General features: G+C 45.2%; 1 protein-coding gene across 1 annotated transcript in view; it reads left to right on the top strand.

Moving 5' to 3' along the window:
• The window catches only part of LOC308611039 (forkhead-associated domain-containing protein 1-like), a gene marked incomplete at both ends in the record, with an annotated part of 87,174 nt that overhangs the window by 47,784 nt on the left and 21,709 nt on the right, over nucleotides 1-17,681 (top strand). The window contains 3 exons of the mRNA XM_081259984.1: nucleotides 412-648; nucleotides 12,807-12,930; nucleotides 16,588-16,718. Coding sequence (XP_081116110.1) covers nucleotides 412-648; nucleotides 12,807-12,930; nucleotides 16,588-16,718 — 492 coding nt within the window. The remainder of the gene's footprint in view (nucleotides 1-411; nucleotides 649-12,806; nucleotides 12,931-16,587; nucleotides 16,719-17,681) is intronic.

The raw sequence follows: 17,681 nt of genomic DNA, 5'->3' as shown, positions 1-17,681 counted from the left end.
GGTCAAACAGAATGTTGTTTTCCTAACTACCTTTCCTAGGTCCCCAGTGTGCTAGGCTGAATATTGTAAATGAAAACATTCTAAGTAAACTTTGTAGCAACAAAAGTTCCCAAGTGGGATGGTTGTTCTTAATATGAAAGTCTAATTCTCGGGGAAAGGAAAGTTTCCGTACCTGTGAGGTACAGACATCCATTACAGGAGTCTATATACAAGTACATCATTTTAACCCAATTCTTGTCTCTATGAGATTTTCCAAGTGACAGAGATAGCCTTGAAAGTCTGCTTTTTCCCTCCCTGCCTGCCCTCACCTTCCCAAAGAATGATACCATATTTTTCCTGTCTTTCTTTAAATGGGCTCAGCCTTACACCCAGACCCACACCTAGTAAATTTCCCATCTGGCCTCCACCCAGGATGAAATAATTCAGCTGCTGGGAAAAGAAGTCAGCCGTCTCTCTGATTTCGAACTTGAATCTAAATACAAAGACACGGTGATAGCAAGCCTGCAGAACCAAGTGGCCAACCTGAGCCAGAAGCTGTTGGAAACAGCTGCCTCCAGGCAGAAGGAGAGGGTGATCCCGCCCAAGTTTCAGGTTCTGCATGAAGAGGACGATGCCCAACAGAGAGAGATCCAGAGCTTGAAAAACCAGGTAGGGCTCAGAGACTAGTGGGTCGGGGCCTTGGGTCACAGCACAGGGTGACAGCTCTCAGGTAGAGCCTGGGGGGAACCACCCGGGTAGTTAGAAATGGGCAGTCAGCACAGCATGGTGAGGAGTACAGTTCCAGGGAGTGCAGGGTTGGCAAGTTTCTAGCCTTGTAAGAACAATATTAGATTTGATTAAGTGCCTACCATGTTCAGGCCCCGGTGCAGGTGCTTTGGGTGCATTAGCTTATTTATTTATTTATTTAATTTATTTATTTAATTTATTTATTTATGGCTGCATTGGGTCTTCGTTGCTGTGCACGGGCTTTCTCTAGTTGCAGTGAGCAGGGTCTACTCTTCACTGTGGTGCATGGGCTTCTCATTGCAGTGGCTTCTCTTGCTGCAGACCATGGGCTCTAGGCACGTGGGCTTCAGTAGTTGCAGCATGAGGGCTTCAGTAGCTGTGGCTCGCGGACTCTAGAGTGCAGGCTCAGTAGTTGTGGCCCACGGGCATAGTTTCTCCACAGCATGTGGGATCTTCCTGGACCAGGGCTCGAACTCCTGTCCCCTGCATTGGCAGGCGGATTCTTAACCACTGCACCATGAGGGAAGTCCCCTCATCAGGTAGTTAAACCTCAGTCTTCTGACAGATGCCATTCTACAGATGAGGAGACTGAGGCACGCTCAGAGATGGCCAGGAGCTTGTTACAGCTTGCACAGCAAGTGAGAGGCAGTGATGTGATTTGGGCTCAGCTCTGCCACCTTGTACACCTCATGCTTTCACACCCGCTTTGCATTTCCACCCAACTCCTGTCGCTTCAGTGACCACTTCTCACACCCACCCGGACCCAGCCAGAAAGAGCTGGAGATGGGGAGGAGGAACCCCACAGTGTTCCAAACACTGAGGCCTTTATCACACTCTGAAGGCAGCTGCTGGTTCATTTATAGGGAATTTCACCAAAAAATCTCCACCCAGAATGTCTGGATTTACCAGTCAACTTCCTTCCTCCTGAAACTAAATCCAAAAGAAAAAAAAAAATTTTTTAAGTTTTAAAGAACTACTTTAAAATTGGCCACTGATCTTGTACATAAATTATATCTCAACAAAGTTGATAAAAAAGCAATTGGTCATTGATGAATTTTGGCCTCAGTGCATAATTCTGCTTAAAACCGTAGTCAGATTTGGTTCACCATGGCGGAGTAGAAGGACATGCTCTCACTCCCTCTTTCGAGAACACTGGAATCACAACTAACTGCTGAACAATCTTCGACAGGAAGACACTGGAACTCACCAAAAAAGATACCCCACATGCAAAGACAAAGGAGAAGGCGCAATGAGACAGTAGGAGGGGCGCAATCCCAATGAAATCAAGTCCCATCACTGCTGGGTGGGTGACTCACAAACTGGAGAACACTTATACCACAGAAGTCCACCCACTGGAGTGAAGGTTCTGAGCCCCACGTCGGGCTTCCCAACCTGGGGGTCCAGCAATGGGAGGAGGAATTCCTAGAGACTCAGACTTTGAAGGCTAGTGGGATTTGATTGCAGGACTTTGGCAGGACTGGGGGAAAGAGCGATTCCACTCTTGGAGGGCACACACAAAGTAGTGTGTGCATTGGGACCCAGGGGAAGGAGCAGTGACCCCCCTAGGAGACTGAACCAGATCTACCTGCTAGTGTTGGTGGGTCTCCTGCAGAGGCAGGGGACAGCTGTGGCTCACCAAGGGACAAGGGCACTGGCAGCAGAAGTTCTGGGAAGTATTCCTTGGCATGAGCCCTCCCAGAGTCTGCCATTAGCTCCACCAAAGAGCCTGGGTAGGCTCCAGTGTTGGGTCACTTCAGGCCAAACAACTAACAGGGAGGGAACCCAGACCCACCCATCAGCAGACAAGCAGATTAAAGTTTTACTGAGCTCTGCCTACCAATGCCACAGCCAGCTCTACCCACCACCAGTCCCTCCTATCAGGAAACTTCCACAAGCCTCTTAGATAGCCTCATCCACCAGAGGGCAGACAGCAGCAACAAGAAGAACTACAATCCTGCAGCTTGTGAAACAAAAACAATATTCACAGAAAGACAGAAAAGATGAAAAGGCAGAGGGCTATGTAACAGATGAAGGAACAAGGTAAAACCCCAGAAAACAACTAAATGAAATGGAGATAGGCAACCTTCCAGAAAAAGAATTCAGAATAATGATAGTGAAGATGATTCTGGACCTCAGAAAAAGAATGGAGGCAAAGATCGAGAAGATGCAAGAAATGTTTAACAAAGATCCAGAAGAATTCAAGAACAAACAAATAGAGATGAAGAATACAATAACTGAAAAAAAAAACACACTAGAAGGAATCAATAGAATAACTGAGGCAAAAGAACGGATAAGTGACCTGGAAGACAGAATGGTGGAATTCACTGCTGCGGAACAGAATAAAGAAAAAAGAATGAAAAGAAATGAAGACAGCTTAAGAGACCTCTGGGACAACATTAAACACAACAACGTTCACATTATACGGGTCCCAGAAGGAGAAGAGAGAGAGAAAGGACCCGAGAAGATATTGAAGAGATTATAGTCAAAAACTTCCCTAACATTGGAAAGGAAATAGCCACCCAAGTCCAGGAAGCACAGAGAGTCCCATACAGGAGAAACCCAAGGAGAAACACACCGAGACACATAGTAATCAACTTGGCAAAAATTAAAGAAAAATTATTGACAGCAGCAAGGGAAAAATGACAAATAACATACAAGGGAACTCCCAGAAGGTTAACAGCTGATTTCTCAGCAGAAACTCTACAAGCAGAAGGGAGTGGCATGATATACTTAAAGTGATGAAAGGGAAGAACCTACAACCAAGATTACTCTACCCAGCAAGGATCTCATTGAGATTCGATGGAGAAATCAAAAGCTTGACAGACAAGCAAAAGCTAAGAGAATTGAGCACCACCAAACCAGCTCTACAACAAATGTTAAAGGAACTTCTCTAAGTGGGAAACACAAGAGAAGAAAAGGACCTACAAAAACAAACCCAAAACAATTAAGAAAATGGTCATAGAAACACACATATCGATAATTACCGTAAACGTGAATGGATCAAATGCTCCAACCAAAAGACACAGGGTTGCTGAAAGGATACAAAAACAAGACCCATCTATATGCTGTCTCCAGGCGACCCACTTCAGACCTAGGGACACATACAGACTGAAAGTGAGGGGATGGAAAAAGATATTCCATGCAAATGGAAATCAAAGGAATGCTGGAGTAGCAATACTCGTATCAGGTAAAATACACTTTAAAATAAAGAATGTTACAAGAGACAAGGAAGGACACTACGTAATGATCAAGGGATCAATCCAAGAGGAAGATATAACAATTATAAATATATATGCACCCAACATAGGAACACCTCAATACAAAAGGCAATCACTAAAAGCTCTAAAAGAGGAAATCAACAGTAACACAATAATAGTGGGGGACTTGAACACCTCACTTACACCAATGGACAGATCATCCAAAGAGAAAATTAATAAGGAAACACAAGCTTTAAATGACACAATAGACCAGATAGATTTAATTAATATTTGTAGGACATTCCATCCTAAAACAGCAGATTACACTTTCTTCTCAAGTGCGCACGGAACGTTTTCCAGGATAGATCACGTCTTGGGTCACAAATCAAGCCTCAGGAAATTTAAGAAAATTAAAATCATATCAAGCATCTTTTCTGACCACAACGCTATGAGATTAGAAATGAATTACAGGGGAAAACCTGTAAAAAACAGAAACACATAGAGGCTAAACAGTATGTTACTAAATAACCAAGAGATCACTGAAGAAATCAAAGAGGAAATCAAAAAATACCTTGAGACAAATGACAATGAAAACACGATGATCCAAAACCTATGGGATGCAACAAAAGCATCCCATAGTTCTAAGAGGGAAGTTCATAGCTATACAAGCCTACCTCAAGAAACAAGAAAAATCTTAAATAAACAATCTAACGTTACACCTAAAGGAACTAGAGAAAGAAGAACAAACAAAACCCAAAGTTAACAGAAGGAAAGAAATCATAAAGATCAGAGCAGAAATAAATGAAATAGAAACAAAGAAAACAATAGCAAAGATCAATAAAACTAAAAGCTGGTTCTTTGAGAAGTTAAACAAAATTGATAAACCATTATCCAGACTCATCAAGAAAACGAGGGAGAGGACTCAAATCAATAAAATTAGAAAGGAAAAAGAAGTTACAACAGACACCGCAGAAATACAAAGCATCCTAAGAGACAACTACAAGCAACTCTATGCCAATAAAATGGACAACCTGGAAGACATGAACAAATTCTTAGAAAGTTATAACCTTTCAAGTCTGAACCAGGAAGAAATAGAAAATATGAACAGACCAATCACAAGTAATGAAATTGAAACTGTGATTAAAAATCTTCCAACAAACAGAAGTCCAGGACCAGAAGGCTTCACAGGTGAATGCTATCAAACATTTAGAGACGAGCTAACACCCATCTTTCTCAAACTCTTCCAAAAAATTGCAGAGGAAGGAACACTCCCAAACTCATTCTCTGAGGCCACCATCACCCTGATACCAAAACCAGACAAAGATACTACAAAAACAGAAAATTACAGACCAATATCACTGATGAATATAGATGCAAAAATCCTCAACAAAATACTAGCAAACAGAATCCAACAACACATTAAAAGGATCATACACCATGATCAAGTGGGATTTATCCCAAAGAGGCAAGGATTCTTCAATATATGCAAATCAATCAATGTGATACACCATATTAACAAATTGAAAAAGAAAAACCATATGATCATCTCAATGGATGCAGAAAAAGCTTTTGACAAAATTCAACTCTGATTTATGATAAAAACTCTCCAGAAAGTGGGCATAGAGGGAACCTACTTCACCATAGTAAAGGCCATATATGACAAAGCCACAGCAAACATCATTCTCAATGGTGAAAAACTGAAAGCATTTCCTCTAAGATCAGGAACAAGACAAGGATGTCCACTCTCACTACTATTCTTCAACATAGTTTTGGAAGTCCTAGCCACAGCAATCAGTGAAGAAAAAGCAATAAAAGGAATCCAAATTGAAAAAGAAGAAGTAAAACTGTCACTGTTTGCAGATGACAGGATACTCTACAGAGAGAATCCTAAAGATGCCACCAGAAATCTACGAGAGCTAATCAATGAACTTGGTAAAGTTGCAGGACACAAAATGAATGCACAGAAATCTCTTGCATTCCTATACACTAATGATGAAAAATCTGAAAGAGAAATTAAGGAAACACTCTCATGTACCACTGCAACCAAAAAATACAATACCTAGGAATAAACCTACCTAGGGAGACAAAGACCTGTATGCAGAAAACTGTAAGACACTGATGAAAGCAATTAAAGATGATAGCAACAGATGGAGAGATATACCATGTTCTTGGATTGGAAGCATCAATATTGTGAAAATGACTCTACTACCCAAAGCAATCTACAGATTCAATGCAATCCCTATCAAATTACCAATGGCATTTTTTAGAGAACTAGAACAAAAAAGCTTAAAATTTGTGTGGAGACACAAAAGACCCCGAATAGCCAAAGCAGTCTTGAGGGAAAAAAACGGAGCTGGAGGAATCAGACTCCCTAACTTCAGCCTATACTACAAAGCCACAGTAATCAAGACAATATGGTACTGGCACAAAAACAGAAATATAGGTCAATGGAACAGAATAGAAAGCCCAGAGATAAACCCACACACCTATGGTCAACTAATCTATGACAAAGGAGTCAAGGATATACAGTGGAGAAAAGAGAGTCTCTTCAATAAGTGGTGATGGGAAAACTGGACAGCTACATGTAAAAGAATGAAATTAGAACACTCCCTAACGCCATACACAAAAATAAACTCAAAACGGATTAGAGACCTAAATGTAAGACCAGACACTCTAAAATTCTTAGAGGAAAACATAGGAAGAACACTCTTTGACATAAATCACAGCAAGATATTTTTTGATCCACTTCCTAGAGTAATGGAAATAAATACAAAAATAAACAAATGGGACCTAATGAAACTTCAAAGCTTTTGCACAGCAAAGGAAACCATAAACAGGATGAAAAGACAACCCTCAGACTGGGGGAAAATATTTGCAAAGGAAGCAACTGACAAATGATTAATATCCAAAATATATAAAGAGCTCATGCAGCTCAATATTAAAAAAACAAACAACCCAATCCAAAAATGTGCAGAATACCTAAATAGACGTTTCTCCAAAGAAGATATACCGCTGGCCAAGAAGCACATGAAAAGCTGCTCAACATCATTAATTATTAGAGAAATGCAAATCAAAACTGCAATGAGGTATCAGCTCACACCAGTTAGAATGGGCATCATCAGAAAATCTACAAACAACAAATGCTGGAGAAGGTGTGGAGAAAAGGGGACCCTCTTGCACTGTTGGTGGGAATGTAAATTGATACAGCCACTATGGAGAACAGTATGGAGGTTCCTTAAAAAACTAAAAATAGAATTACCATAGGACCCAGCAATCCCACAACTGGGCATATACCCAGAGAAAACCATAATTCAAAAAGCCACATGCACCCCAATGTTCATTGCAGTACTATTTACAATAGCCAGATCATGGAAGCAACCTAAATGCCCATCGACGGACGAATGGTTAAAGAGGAAGTGGTACATATATACAATGGAATATTACTCAGCCATAAAAAGGAACAAAATTGGGTCATTTGTAGAGACGTGGATGCATCTAGAGACTGCCATACAGAGTGAAGTAAGTCAGAAAGAGAAGAACAAATATCGTATATTAACGCATATGTGTGGAACCTAGAAAAATGGTAAAGATGAACCAGTTTGCAGAGCAGAAGTTGAGACACACATGTAGAGAACAAACGTATGGACACCAAGGGGGGAAAGTGGCAGGGGGTGGGGGTGGTGGTATGATGAATTGAGAGATTGGGATTTACATGTATACACTGATGTGTATAAAATGGGTGACTAATAAGAAAAATATAAATAAATAAATAAACATTTTAAAAAAGGAGAGAGGAAAAAAAAAACCGTAGTCAATGCTTGGGGGCCTTTGTTCTCTTGTTCTCTGTTTACTGTCTTTCCCTCTGTAACCGATTCTAGGTACACAGTTTCAATCCTAGAAATGGTGCTCTAGAAAGGACACAGATTGTGTATGGTGAACCTAGGAGATTCTAGCAGGAAACTGTAAGCTCCATGAAGGCAAAGGTTGGGCCCAGTAACCTTCTAGAACTCTGTTAGGACCGTGTCTGTTTGTTTGTTCTTTATTCATCCATCCATCCATCCGTCCATTAATCCAAAGAAATATTTTGGGGGGCCTATCCCGTGCCATGCCCTCTTCCAGGCTCTGAGAATTCAGCAGAGAACAAGACAGACATGATCCTTCCCCCTGTTATGCTCTAGTGAGGGAGACAGAATAAACAAGTCAACAAATACATGCTCTAATATTTAAAGGAACTAATGACTCTCCTTCAAACCTGGTTTTGAAAAAACAAGGAAAGTAACAGGTCCTGTAGGGATTATTAGTGCAAACAGCTACCTTGACATGTAGCTGACACATTAATGAGCATCTTTTTCTTGAACTGAACCCAATTTTGCTGAAATATTCCTTTCAGTTATTCTCCCATTTCAGAGCTTTCCTGAGAAAATGACATGTCTTTTTCAGGTACATGGATGAGGCTGAATTATTCCCACATACCTTTTTTATTTTTGGCCATACCACGCGGCTTGCAGGATCTTAGTTCCCTGACCAGAGATCAAACCCAGGCCTCCAGCAGTGGAAGCACAGAGTCCTAACCACTGGACTGCCAGGCAATTCCCCACATACCTTTTTTTAAATAATTGAAATATATTTGACATAGAATATTATATAATTTCCACATATCTTTGAATATCAGCTGGTCCCAATTTGAGTTTTATTTAAAGTGGCTGCCGATATCTGGGGGAAAAAATGTTTTTTTACAAAGAAATTATCTAGAAATAATTACACTGATGCATCATGCTCTTGCCTCCCCTACCACTGGAGCTTCACTTATAACTGAAGAAGAATATTTTATAGCAAGGCATATATGAACCAGAGGCTCGATTCGTTTGAACTCAAATCGAGTTTCATCCACTGACATTTTAGTTTCTTAACTATTCTACTGCCTGCAGAGCATTCCACCAGAAGTATAAGCCACATGGCAGGTTGATTTATGGTTCTGATTACTTTATGTGTTTTCCCTGGTCCCCGAAGGTGTGTGCATAATGATTTGCTCTCAGAGATCTTCGATCTGCTACAGTATCACTAGAAAATTCTTACCTCCATGTGCTCTTATATGCCTGTGCTAATTAGAAGCCAAATTATCACCCTGAAACAATCACTCCTCCTAGCACTCTTAACTTTCTTATGATTCAGTGCCCATTTTATTACACAGCTTAACAGACATTAAACATCTTGGAATTTATGCCATTACAAACAATATGGATATTTATTTTGATAGTAAAAGTATCAAAGAGGTTTGAAGACTCTTTGGAGTTTTCCAGCAATCCGAAATCCTAAAACTCTGACACTCAGATTGAAATATTTTCAATCTGTCAAAACCACTGGAGTCTTAGAGAGGAACATATGTTTTCCATTCTGGAAGTTTGTCTCTGTGTGTTCTATCTCTGGTATCATGCAAATAAAAGCATTAAGCTGAGAAGAGCTTACAAACACTTTCAGTGTTCCAAGGACCTTTTATGGAAAAGTTGTAGTTCCCCCCAACAGAGAAAAGTAAGATGTGAAAGAATTTTTTCACTCAAAGTTTCCAAAGCACAAACATGCAAAAGTATAGCCTTGGGGAGAGTGGGGGTCAGAGTGGCCTGTGTCCCCGCAACTTCTAGCATAGACCCCCCCCAATAATGTCTCAGGTGCCCCAGGGAAAAGATAAGTGTAACTGCCCCAAATGTCATAGACTCTGAACCATGTTGGTGCATGAAACGAGTCAGAAAACTTGTGAGACCTTGACGTATCTGTTAACTCTACCAGAGTAATAATGACAAGATTTCCAAGGACACAAACCAAGACCAAAGGCTGTGACCGCCATCTGGTGGCCATATCAGCACGCCCGAACTCCATTACCTGGGCATGCCCACCACCTCCCCCCAATCTTTTTTTTTTTTTTTTTTTTTTCCCTTTAGTGTGATGCCTGCAACCTGGTCTGATGGTAAACAGGGAAATTCCTGTATTTCTTCTTTTGGAGGGATTATTTTTATTTAAGACACTGAGTCTCTATTTACTCTTATAACAGTTATTTTTAATTTAATGTACGTTTTTAAGTTTAAAAAGGGAGCTGCTTCTACGAAAAATGCTAAGAAATTATAGTGGGGCTAGCCAAGAGACATGGGAAAAATGGTGAAAGTGGTATATGAATGACTGAAGTTTAGGAACTCTCTTAGGGTGGGGTTGCCAGATAAAGTAAGGACACCCAGTTAAATTTGAATTTTAGAATTTCGTTTTAGTGTGTGTCCCAAATATTGCATGGGACACATTTGCACTGAAATATTATTCATTATCTGAAATCCTATTTTAAGTGAACATCCTTTTTTCCTCCCCTAAATCTGGCAAACTTACCTTAGGAAAACAAAGAAATTGCACCCAGGACTTCCCTGGTGGCACAGTGGTTAGGAATCCGCCTGCCAGTGCAGGGGACACGGGCCCGAGCCCTGGTCCAGGAAGATCCCACATGCCGTGGAACATCTAAGCCCGTGTGCCACAACTACTGAGCCCTCGTGCCACAACTACTGAAGCCCGTGCGCCTAGAGCCCATGCTCTGCAACAAGAGAAGGCGCTGCAATAAGCCTATGCACCGCAACAAAGACCCAACGCAGCCAAAAATAAATAAATAAATAAATAAAATTTATTTTTAAAAAAAGAAAAGAAATTACATCCTTCTCCTTGTCACTTCCGTTTTGATCTATCAAAACAAGCTAGTGGGGCTTCCCTGGTGGTGCAGTGGTTCACAGTCCGCCTGCCGATGCAGGGGACGCAGGTTCGTGCCCCGGTCCGGGAAGATCCCACATGCTGCGGAGCGGCTGGGCCCGTGGGCCATGACCACTGAGCCTGCACGTCCGGAGCCTGTGCTCCGCAACGGGAGAGGCCACAACAGTGAGAAGCCCGCGTACAGCAAAAAACAAAACAAAACAAAACAAAACAACAAGGTAGTTCTTGTCCTGTCTACGGATTGCGTGGCATTTATGCCCCAATAAACGTGTCCCTGTGGAGTACTGAGGCCTGACATCTGAAAAATCACAGGGCAAAGGCCCACAGTGCACCTTGAGGTGGGGAAGTCCGGGCCACTCAGAACAAGCAGTCTGGCCACATCAAACCGAGAGGGAGGGTGTTCCCGGCCCAGCTCTCTTTCCTGGCCTCTCAGGTACCTGCTCTGTGGAGGCCGAGGCCTGGCAGCTACTTTCGGGCCCTTACCAACGTTGCATTTGATGGAGAGCCTTCCGCACCCCACGTGTAGACCTAGACCCCTGGAGGGGAGACCGCCCTTGAGGGGGCTCAGAGCCATGGACTTAGAGGGTGCTCACAGCAGCCATAGATAGAGCCGGCCTGTGGTGCTCCCACCCACGATTCCTGTATTTCCTGTTTTTTTTTTTTTGTTTTTTTTTTTGTGGTACACATGCCTCTCACTGTTGTGGCCTCTCCCGTTGCGGAGCACAGGCTCCGGACGCGCAGGCTCGGCGGCCACGGCCCACAGACCCAGCCGCACCGCGGCATGTTGGATCTTCCCGGAACGGGGCACGAACCCGCGTCCCCTGCATCGGCAGGCGGACTCTCACCCACTGCATCACCAGGGACGCCCCTGTATTTGCGCTTAATAACAACCACACTGGCGTTTAAGTGAGCCTGGCAAGGCTTACAAATGCACACATAAAGATTACCAACTACCTTCCCCAGAGACGGACGAGGGAAGCTGAAGCTAAAACACCCTGTGAGGGCTTCCCTGGTGGCGCAGTGGTTGAGAGTCCACCTGCCGATGCAGGGGACACGGGTTCGTGCCCCGGTCCGGGAAGATCCCACATGCCGCGGAGCGGCTCTGCCCGTGAGCCATGGCCGCTGAGCCTGCGCGACCAGAGCCTGTGCTCCGCAATGGGAGAGGCCACAACAGTGAGAGGCCTGCGTACTGAAAAAAACCCAAAATAAACCCAAAACAAAAGAAAAAAAACACCGCGAGGGTAGTCAGAGGAGAGGACCATCACAGCTCATCCCCCTGTGCCGTGTGCCAGGCATGATCTGATCACTTGTACACATGCTAACTTACTAAAATACTTCTAACAATCCTATCAGGTTGGGACTACCATCACCCTGCGTACAGACTGAACAAAAGGAAACAGAATATGGTGTCCTCCTTGTGTTCACAAAGCCCGTTAACTGGCAGAGACAGGACTTGAAGGCTACAGTCCGGCTCCCAAGTCCATGCCATGCCTTACAGCCTCCAACTTCTCACGCTCATTCCTAGAGCCACCTGGGAAGGAGGAACCAGGCAACTAAAGACTGGGTTTGAATCAGACTCCACGTCTGACCAGCCGCGTGATCCCGAGCAGGGGGCCTAACCTCTCTGAGTCTCAACCTGGCTCCCTTGCAAAATGGGCACATTAATGGGAACGTCAGGCTTCAGCAACGCTGTGACGAGTATCAGTGTAGCATGTGTGAACGGGCTTTGTAAACTCTGGAGTGTTCTGTGAGGTGTAAACTACCCTCTATTCTCATTAGAGGGAATTCATTTCATAACCTGCTCCCGGCTCTTGAACTTGGCTGTGCATCCAGTCAGTGCTGGATGATCTGGAACCAACAGCTGGTCTATTTATGGCTGAAAACCCACAGGTCATAGGAAGACAGCAGCACCGGAGCCCCTGGGTGGCCACAAAGATAAGTTTCGTGTCTTGAGGACCGATGACATGGTGGTCACTGAAGGAACAGGCCCCTCCTGCCCCTTCCACTAGTGACAACTGAAAACCTTGGTTTCCCCAACACCCCGATCCAAGATCAACCCGACTCTTTGCCCAACGTTGGAGAAGTACCGGCGTGTCCTGCAGGCCTGGCTGGCCCCCTCTGACTGTGTGTTGCCTCCTTCCACAGATCAGTGCCCTACAGCAAGGCTACAACCAGGTGCTGTGCCAGACCCTGTCTGAGAGAAAATTAGAAATCACCTCCCTGAAGCACGAGGCCGAGAACTTAAGGAGGGAGGCCGCCATCACGTCAGGTGAGGCGCTTCTGCATTCAGGCCCCAGAGCTTCTGTGCTCCCCCCGCAGACATCACCAGTCAACCAGCACACCTGTGCCCGTGACCTGGGTGCAGCCTCAGGGATCACCCGTGTCGGTGCATTAGAGTTCTCCCTCAGTGGAGGTTTCTTGCCACCCAGTTCCGAGGGCAGGGCCTGGTAAATATTTGAGAGAATGGTATCTCTTGGCTACAAGGTCTCCTGAGCACTGGCCCCACCAGGGAGAACACAGGTCGCCTTGTGGCTTGGGTGGTTCCACAAAGCAGCCTGAGTGCAAACTAGAGCGTGGACAAAATGGGGTCACTCCTTTAAGGCACCCATGGTCTCACCCATTTCAGCCGAGTGCACTTGGGCCTAAGGGAAACCATTTTCTAATTTGATCAGAGGTGGTTCCCTGATAAAGGGCTTGGGTTGGGAGAGGGGCAGCCAACGCACAGCTGTGGCTGAGCTTTGATTCCCTGGATTCCTTCATTGCTTCCACATATTTCTTGAGCTTCTACTAGGTGTCAGGCCCCGTTCCAGGCTCCGGGGAGGGAGAGCCAAGCAAGACAGTCAGATTCCTGTACTCACAGATTTGGGAGGGGGTGACAGACAATAAAAGTAAACGGATGAATAAACAAGCCCACTTCAGAGAGCAGTGGTGCTGTGGAGAAAATAAATTGTGTGTCGCGGTGGCCAGCGCTTCAAGGGAGGAGGCCAAGGGGGACCAGCTTAGTGGGTGTGCAACCATGGAACTCAGGTGGGACTTGAACCCGTGGGCTGGGACTCAAACCCAGTCAGAACCCACTATCTTTTAATCGAGATCACTCATTTGGCCTCGGGACTTAATAAAGCTCAGGTTCTTTATGTCTCATCGCAGAAAGAATCCAGTGAGAGACAAAGTAAGAAGTGGATTTCTTTAGAGAGAAACACACTCCACAGACAGAGTGTGGGCCATCTCAGAAGGCTAGAGACCCCCAAATATGGGGCGGTTAGTTTTTATGGGCTGGGTAATTTTATAGGCTAATGAGTGGGAGGATTGGGACAACTCTAATATTTTGGGGAAGGGGCAGGGATTTCCAGGAATTGGGCCAACACCCACATTTTTTTTTTTTTTTTCTGTACGCGGGTCTCTCGCTGTTGTGGCCTCTCCCGTTGCGGAGCACAGGCTCTGGATGCGCAGGCTCAGCGGCCATGGCTCACGGGCCCAGCTGCTCCGTGGCATGTGGGATCTTCCCGGACCGGGGCACGAACCCGTGTCCCCTGCATCGGCAGGCGGACTCTCAACCACCGCGCCACCAGGGAAGCCCCACCACCCACTTTTTGACCTTTATGGTCAGCCTCGGAACAGTCCTGGTGCTGGTGCATGTGTCATTTTGCTAATGTATTACAATAAGCCTGTAATGAGGCTCCAGTTCCCCAGGAAGTCGAATCTTACGCCCCCTTGGACCTAGCCGATTCTAACCAGTTTATGTTGTATCCTCCACGGCTATGTCCTTCTTTTAGAGAGGACCTGTTTCAGGTGGGCAAGGACAATCCAAGGGCAAGCGAGTCTGCGTGGAGTGAACAGGGGATTGTGGAGCTGGGCAGGTTCGGGGGTCTGGGTTTTTATTGCAAGGGTGTTGGGAATCCAGTGGAGGTTTTTAAGCAGAAACTGACATGTCTAGAGACCTGAAGAGGATGGGACCGCTCACAGACGAGGGGAGGGAGAGAAGCAGGTGACAGGGAGGAGGCAGTGAGCCTCGGAGGGGCACATCACTCTGAAAGCAGCCGGCGCGTAACAGGAAACATGCCCACAGCTGTAGAAGCCAGGCATATCATTGAGTCGCACGTGAATCCCCATCTCTGTATGAATCTGTGCTTTTCTTCTGCCTCACTCTGCAACTTAATCACACCCACACCCACCCCCTGCTGCCCCCAGGTCTCTACTTATGCTCCTCCCTCACTTGGGATGTCCTCAGATATTTTCTGAGCACCTCCCCCAGGCTAGGTGCTGTTCTGGGCACCAGGAATGGAAGGATGAACTCGCTGGTCCTCACCTTCCTCCCATATGTCAGCAGTGAAACCTCATCCAAGCATCGAGCCTGTCTCAGATCCCACCTTCTCCGATCAGGGAGTCGGACAGACCTGGGTTGGGATAACGCTTGAGATGGGCTGGACCCACTCAAAGTGTGGCAAGCCCCAGAGGGATTTCCAAGTAACTGAACTGTGTCCTGGAGGGAAAGCTCATTTTTGAACTGAAATTCTGGAGCATTTTGTGCTTTATTTCATAGACATTCTTGATTGATACCTACCACTAAAACTGGGCCTGATGTTCTTTCAAGAAAAGAACCGTAGGAGATAACCCAATACCACTGCATTTATGCACCCTTCTTCCCACTTTTATTCAAAATGATACTACAATGCAAGAGGGAAGAGATATGGGGAGATATGTATATGCATAACTGATGCACCTGGTTATAAAGCAGAAACTAACACACCATTGTAAAGCAATTATACTCCAATAAAGATGTTAAAAAATGATACTACACTAATGGAGTAGTTATCTATTGCTGCATAACAAGTTACCCCAAAATGTAATGGATAAAACCCCAACCAATATTTATGATCTCACCCAGTATCTGTAGTTCAGGAATTTGAGCGGGGGGTGACTTAGTTCTCACGAGTTGCAGTCAAGATGTCGGCTGGGGCATCAGTTATGTCATCTAAAGCCTCGGGGGGAGCCGGAGGATCCCCCTTCCGAATGGCTGCTCATGTGACTATTGGCTGGAGGCCTTAGTCCCTCAGCACACATGCTTCTCTCTAGGGCTGCTTGAGTGTCCTCACGACACAGCAGTTGGATTCCCCTGGAGTGAGTGATTCGAGAGAGAGCAAAGAGGAGCCCACAGTGTCTTTTATGACCCAGCCTGAGAGGAAACAGTCCGTCATTTCCACAGTATCATATTGGTTACCCATGGCAGCCCTATTCAGGGTGGGAGGGGCTACACAGGGCATGAATTCTAGGTGGTAGGGATCATTAGGGCCATTTTGGAACCTGGCTGCCAAGAAAAATAATAGGCGCCCTGTAACAAACATAATTTAGCCACTTTGAGTTCTTGGGACATACCGCATCATTTGACCCTTACAATAACACTGTGTGGGACAGACAGTGGGAGGTGAAATAACTTGTCCAAGACCACCAAGCTAATAAGTGGTAGAGAGGGGTCCAAACTCAGAGGACTGTGAAACCAACCACCCCATCAATAGTGTCCAGCAGTGCCCTCTGGCACACGCCCATCTCCTGGCCTTTGCAGAAGAATTCCTGGACCTTCCCTGTGCTGGCCCTTTGTTCCCCAGGCCCATGGTGTGGCCTCTCCTCCCAGCTTTGCCTGGCCTGTGCCCACAAGGGGCCCCCAAAGGCTTCTCCTCTCGCTGGTGCTGACTGCCCCTCATTCTCACTGAAGCCTCAAACCCTGTTCCGTGGACTTCGCTCTCATTCCCATTCCTTCTCTGGGACCCTTGGAAAAAGCCTCCCCAATTGTAGGCAGGCAGCGTTGGTGGCCAGGACTTGGAAGGTCTTTTCCAAACATTGGCTGACAGCCACGGTGTTGCCAATAATCCTTCCTGCCTCTTTGACCTCCATGAGTCTTTTGTTTTGGTTTGGTTTGGTTCTTTTACAGAGATGGTGTCATCTTTGCAAAGAGACGTGTTAGTAAAGGATGGTCAAGTTCAACAACTACAACAGGAGGTGAATCAACTGAAAAGTGAAAACAAAGAAAAGGATCACCAGCTCGAAGCCCTCAGCTCCAGAGTGAGTGTCGGGTCATCAGCAAATTGTAGCTGCGAAAAGCAGACACAGTGGAGTCACATGACACACGGTGGTGAGATGAGGCCAGTGCCCAAGGACACAGGGAGGGTAGCTGCTGGGCAGGTGGCCAACTTCTCTGAAGCCTTTCAAAGGACAGCATGTATGTGGCTCAGAATAAGCATAATATATTTTCAAATCCAGCAAACATTTTCTAACCCCTATTATAAATGAGTTTGTTTAATCCCAGCAACAAACCCACCTATGAGCATATACTGCCAGTACAAAGTTTAACATTAAACAGAATACGATCTCTCTGTGAGCAAGGATGACCAAACGGCTGCATCATGGTCCCAGCACCACTGGTTCTCATAATTGTCTTCAAAGCAGAATGTCTGAAGATCCAGATGCAAACACGCAGACTCTCATTTCTTCCTTGGACTTTAGTGTGTAGAATGTCTCTATGGAAGATGAACGTGGTAGTCAAGCAAAGAGCTTTTTCCATGTAACTGACTATTTGCAAATCTTGCCTTCAATGCTAACTTTAGAATCCTGACTCTAGAGGATAAGATTTCTCAGTATTTGCATGATGTGCCTGTTTCTGTGAGTCAAGGTAAAACCTCGAAGCTTTCATCTCAGGTGGCAACTCAGAGATTCCCAGAGGCTACCTGATAGCTAGGTCTGCATGGGGGTGGGGTGAGAACAGATCTTGAGGTTCCAAGGAAAAGGCAAAATAAGTAATACCTAGTACATAGTACCATACCCAGTTTGGAGCTGGTGAAAGGCACTGCACGAGCTTTGGGATCAGACAGACCAGGGTCCAATCCCAGAGCTTTCTTTCATTGTAAATTATTTGGCCTCCATTTCCCCATTTGTGAAATGGGGATGACAAAATCGTTTTCTGAGAAGTGGGAAGCTGGTTTTAGTTGTGCTCTTCTGCCTCTGCCCTGGGTCGGCTGCCTGGCCAAG

This window comes from Mesoplodon bidens (genome assembly GCF_964165515.1).
Source record: "Mesoplodon bidens genome assembly, contig: HAP1_SCAFFOLD_240, whole genome shotgun sequence".
Lineage (NCBI taxonomy): Eukaryota > Metazoa > Chordata > Mammalia > Artiodactyla > Ziphiidae > Mesoplodon > Mesoplodon bidens.
This window is presented reverse-complemented; position numbering and strand designations above follow the sequence as displayed.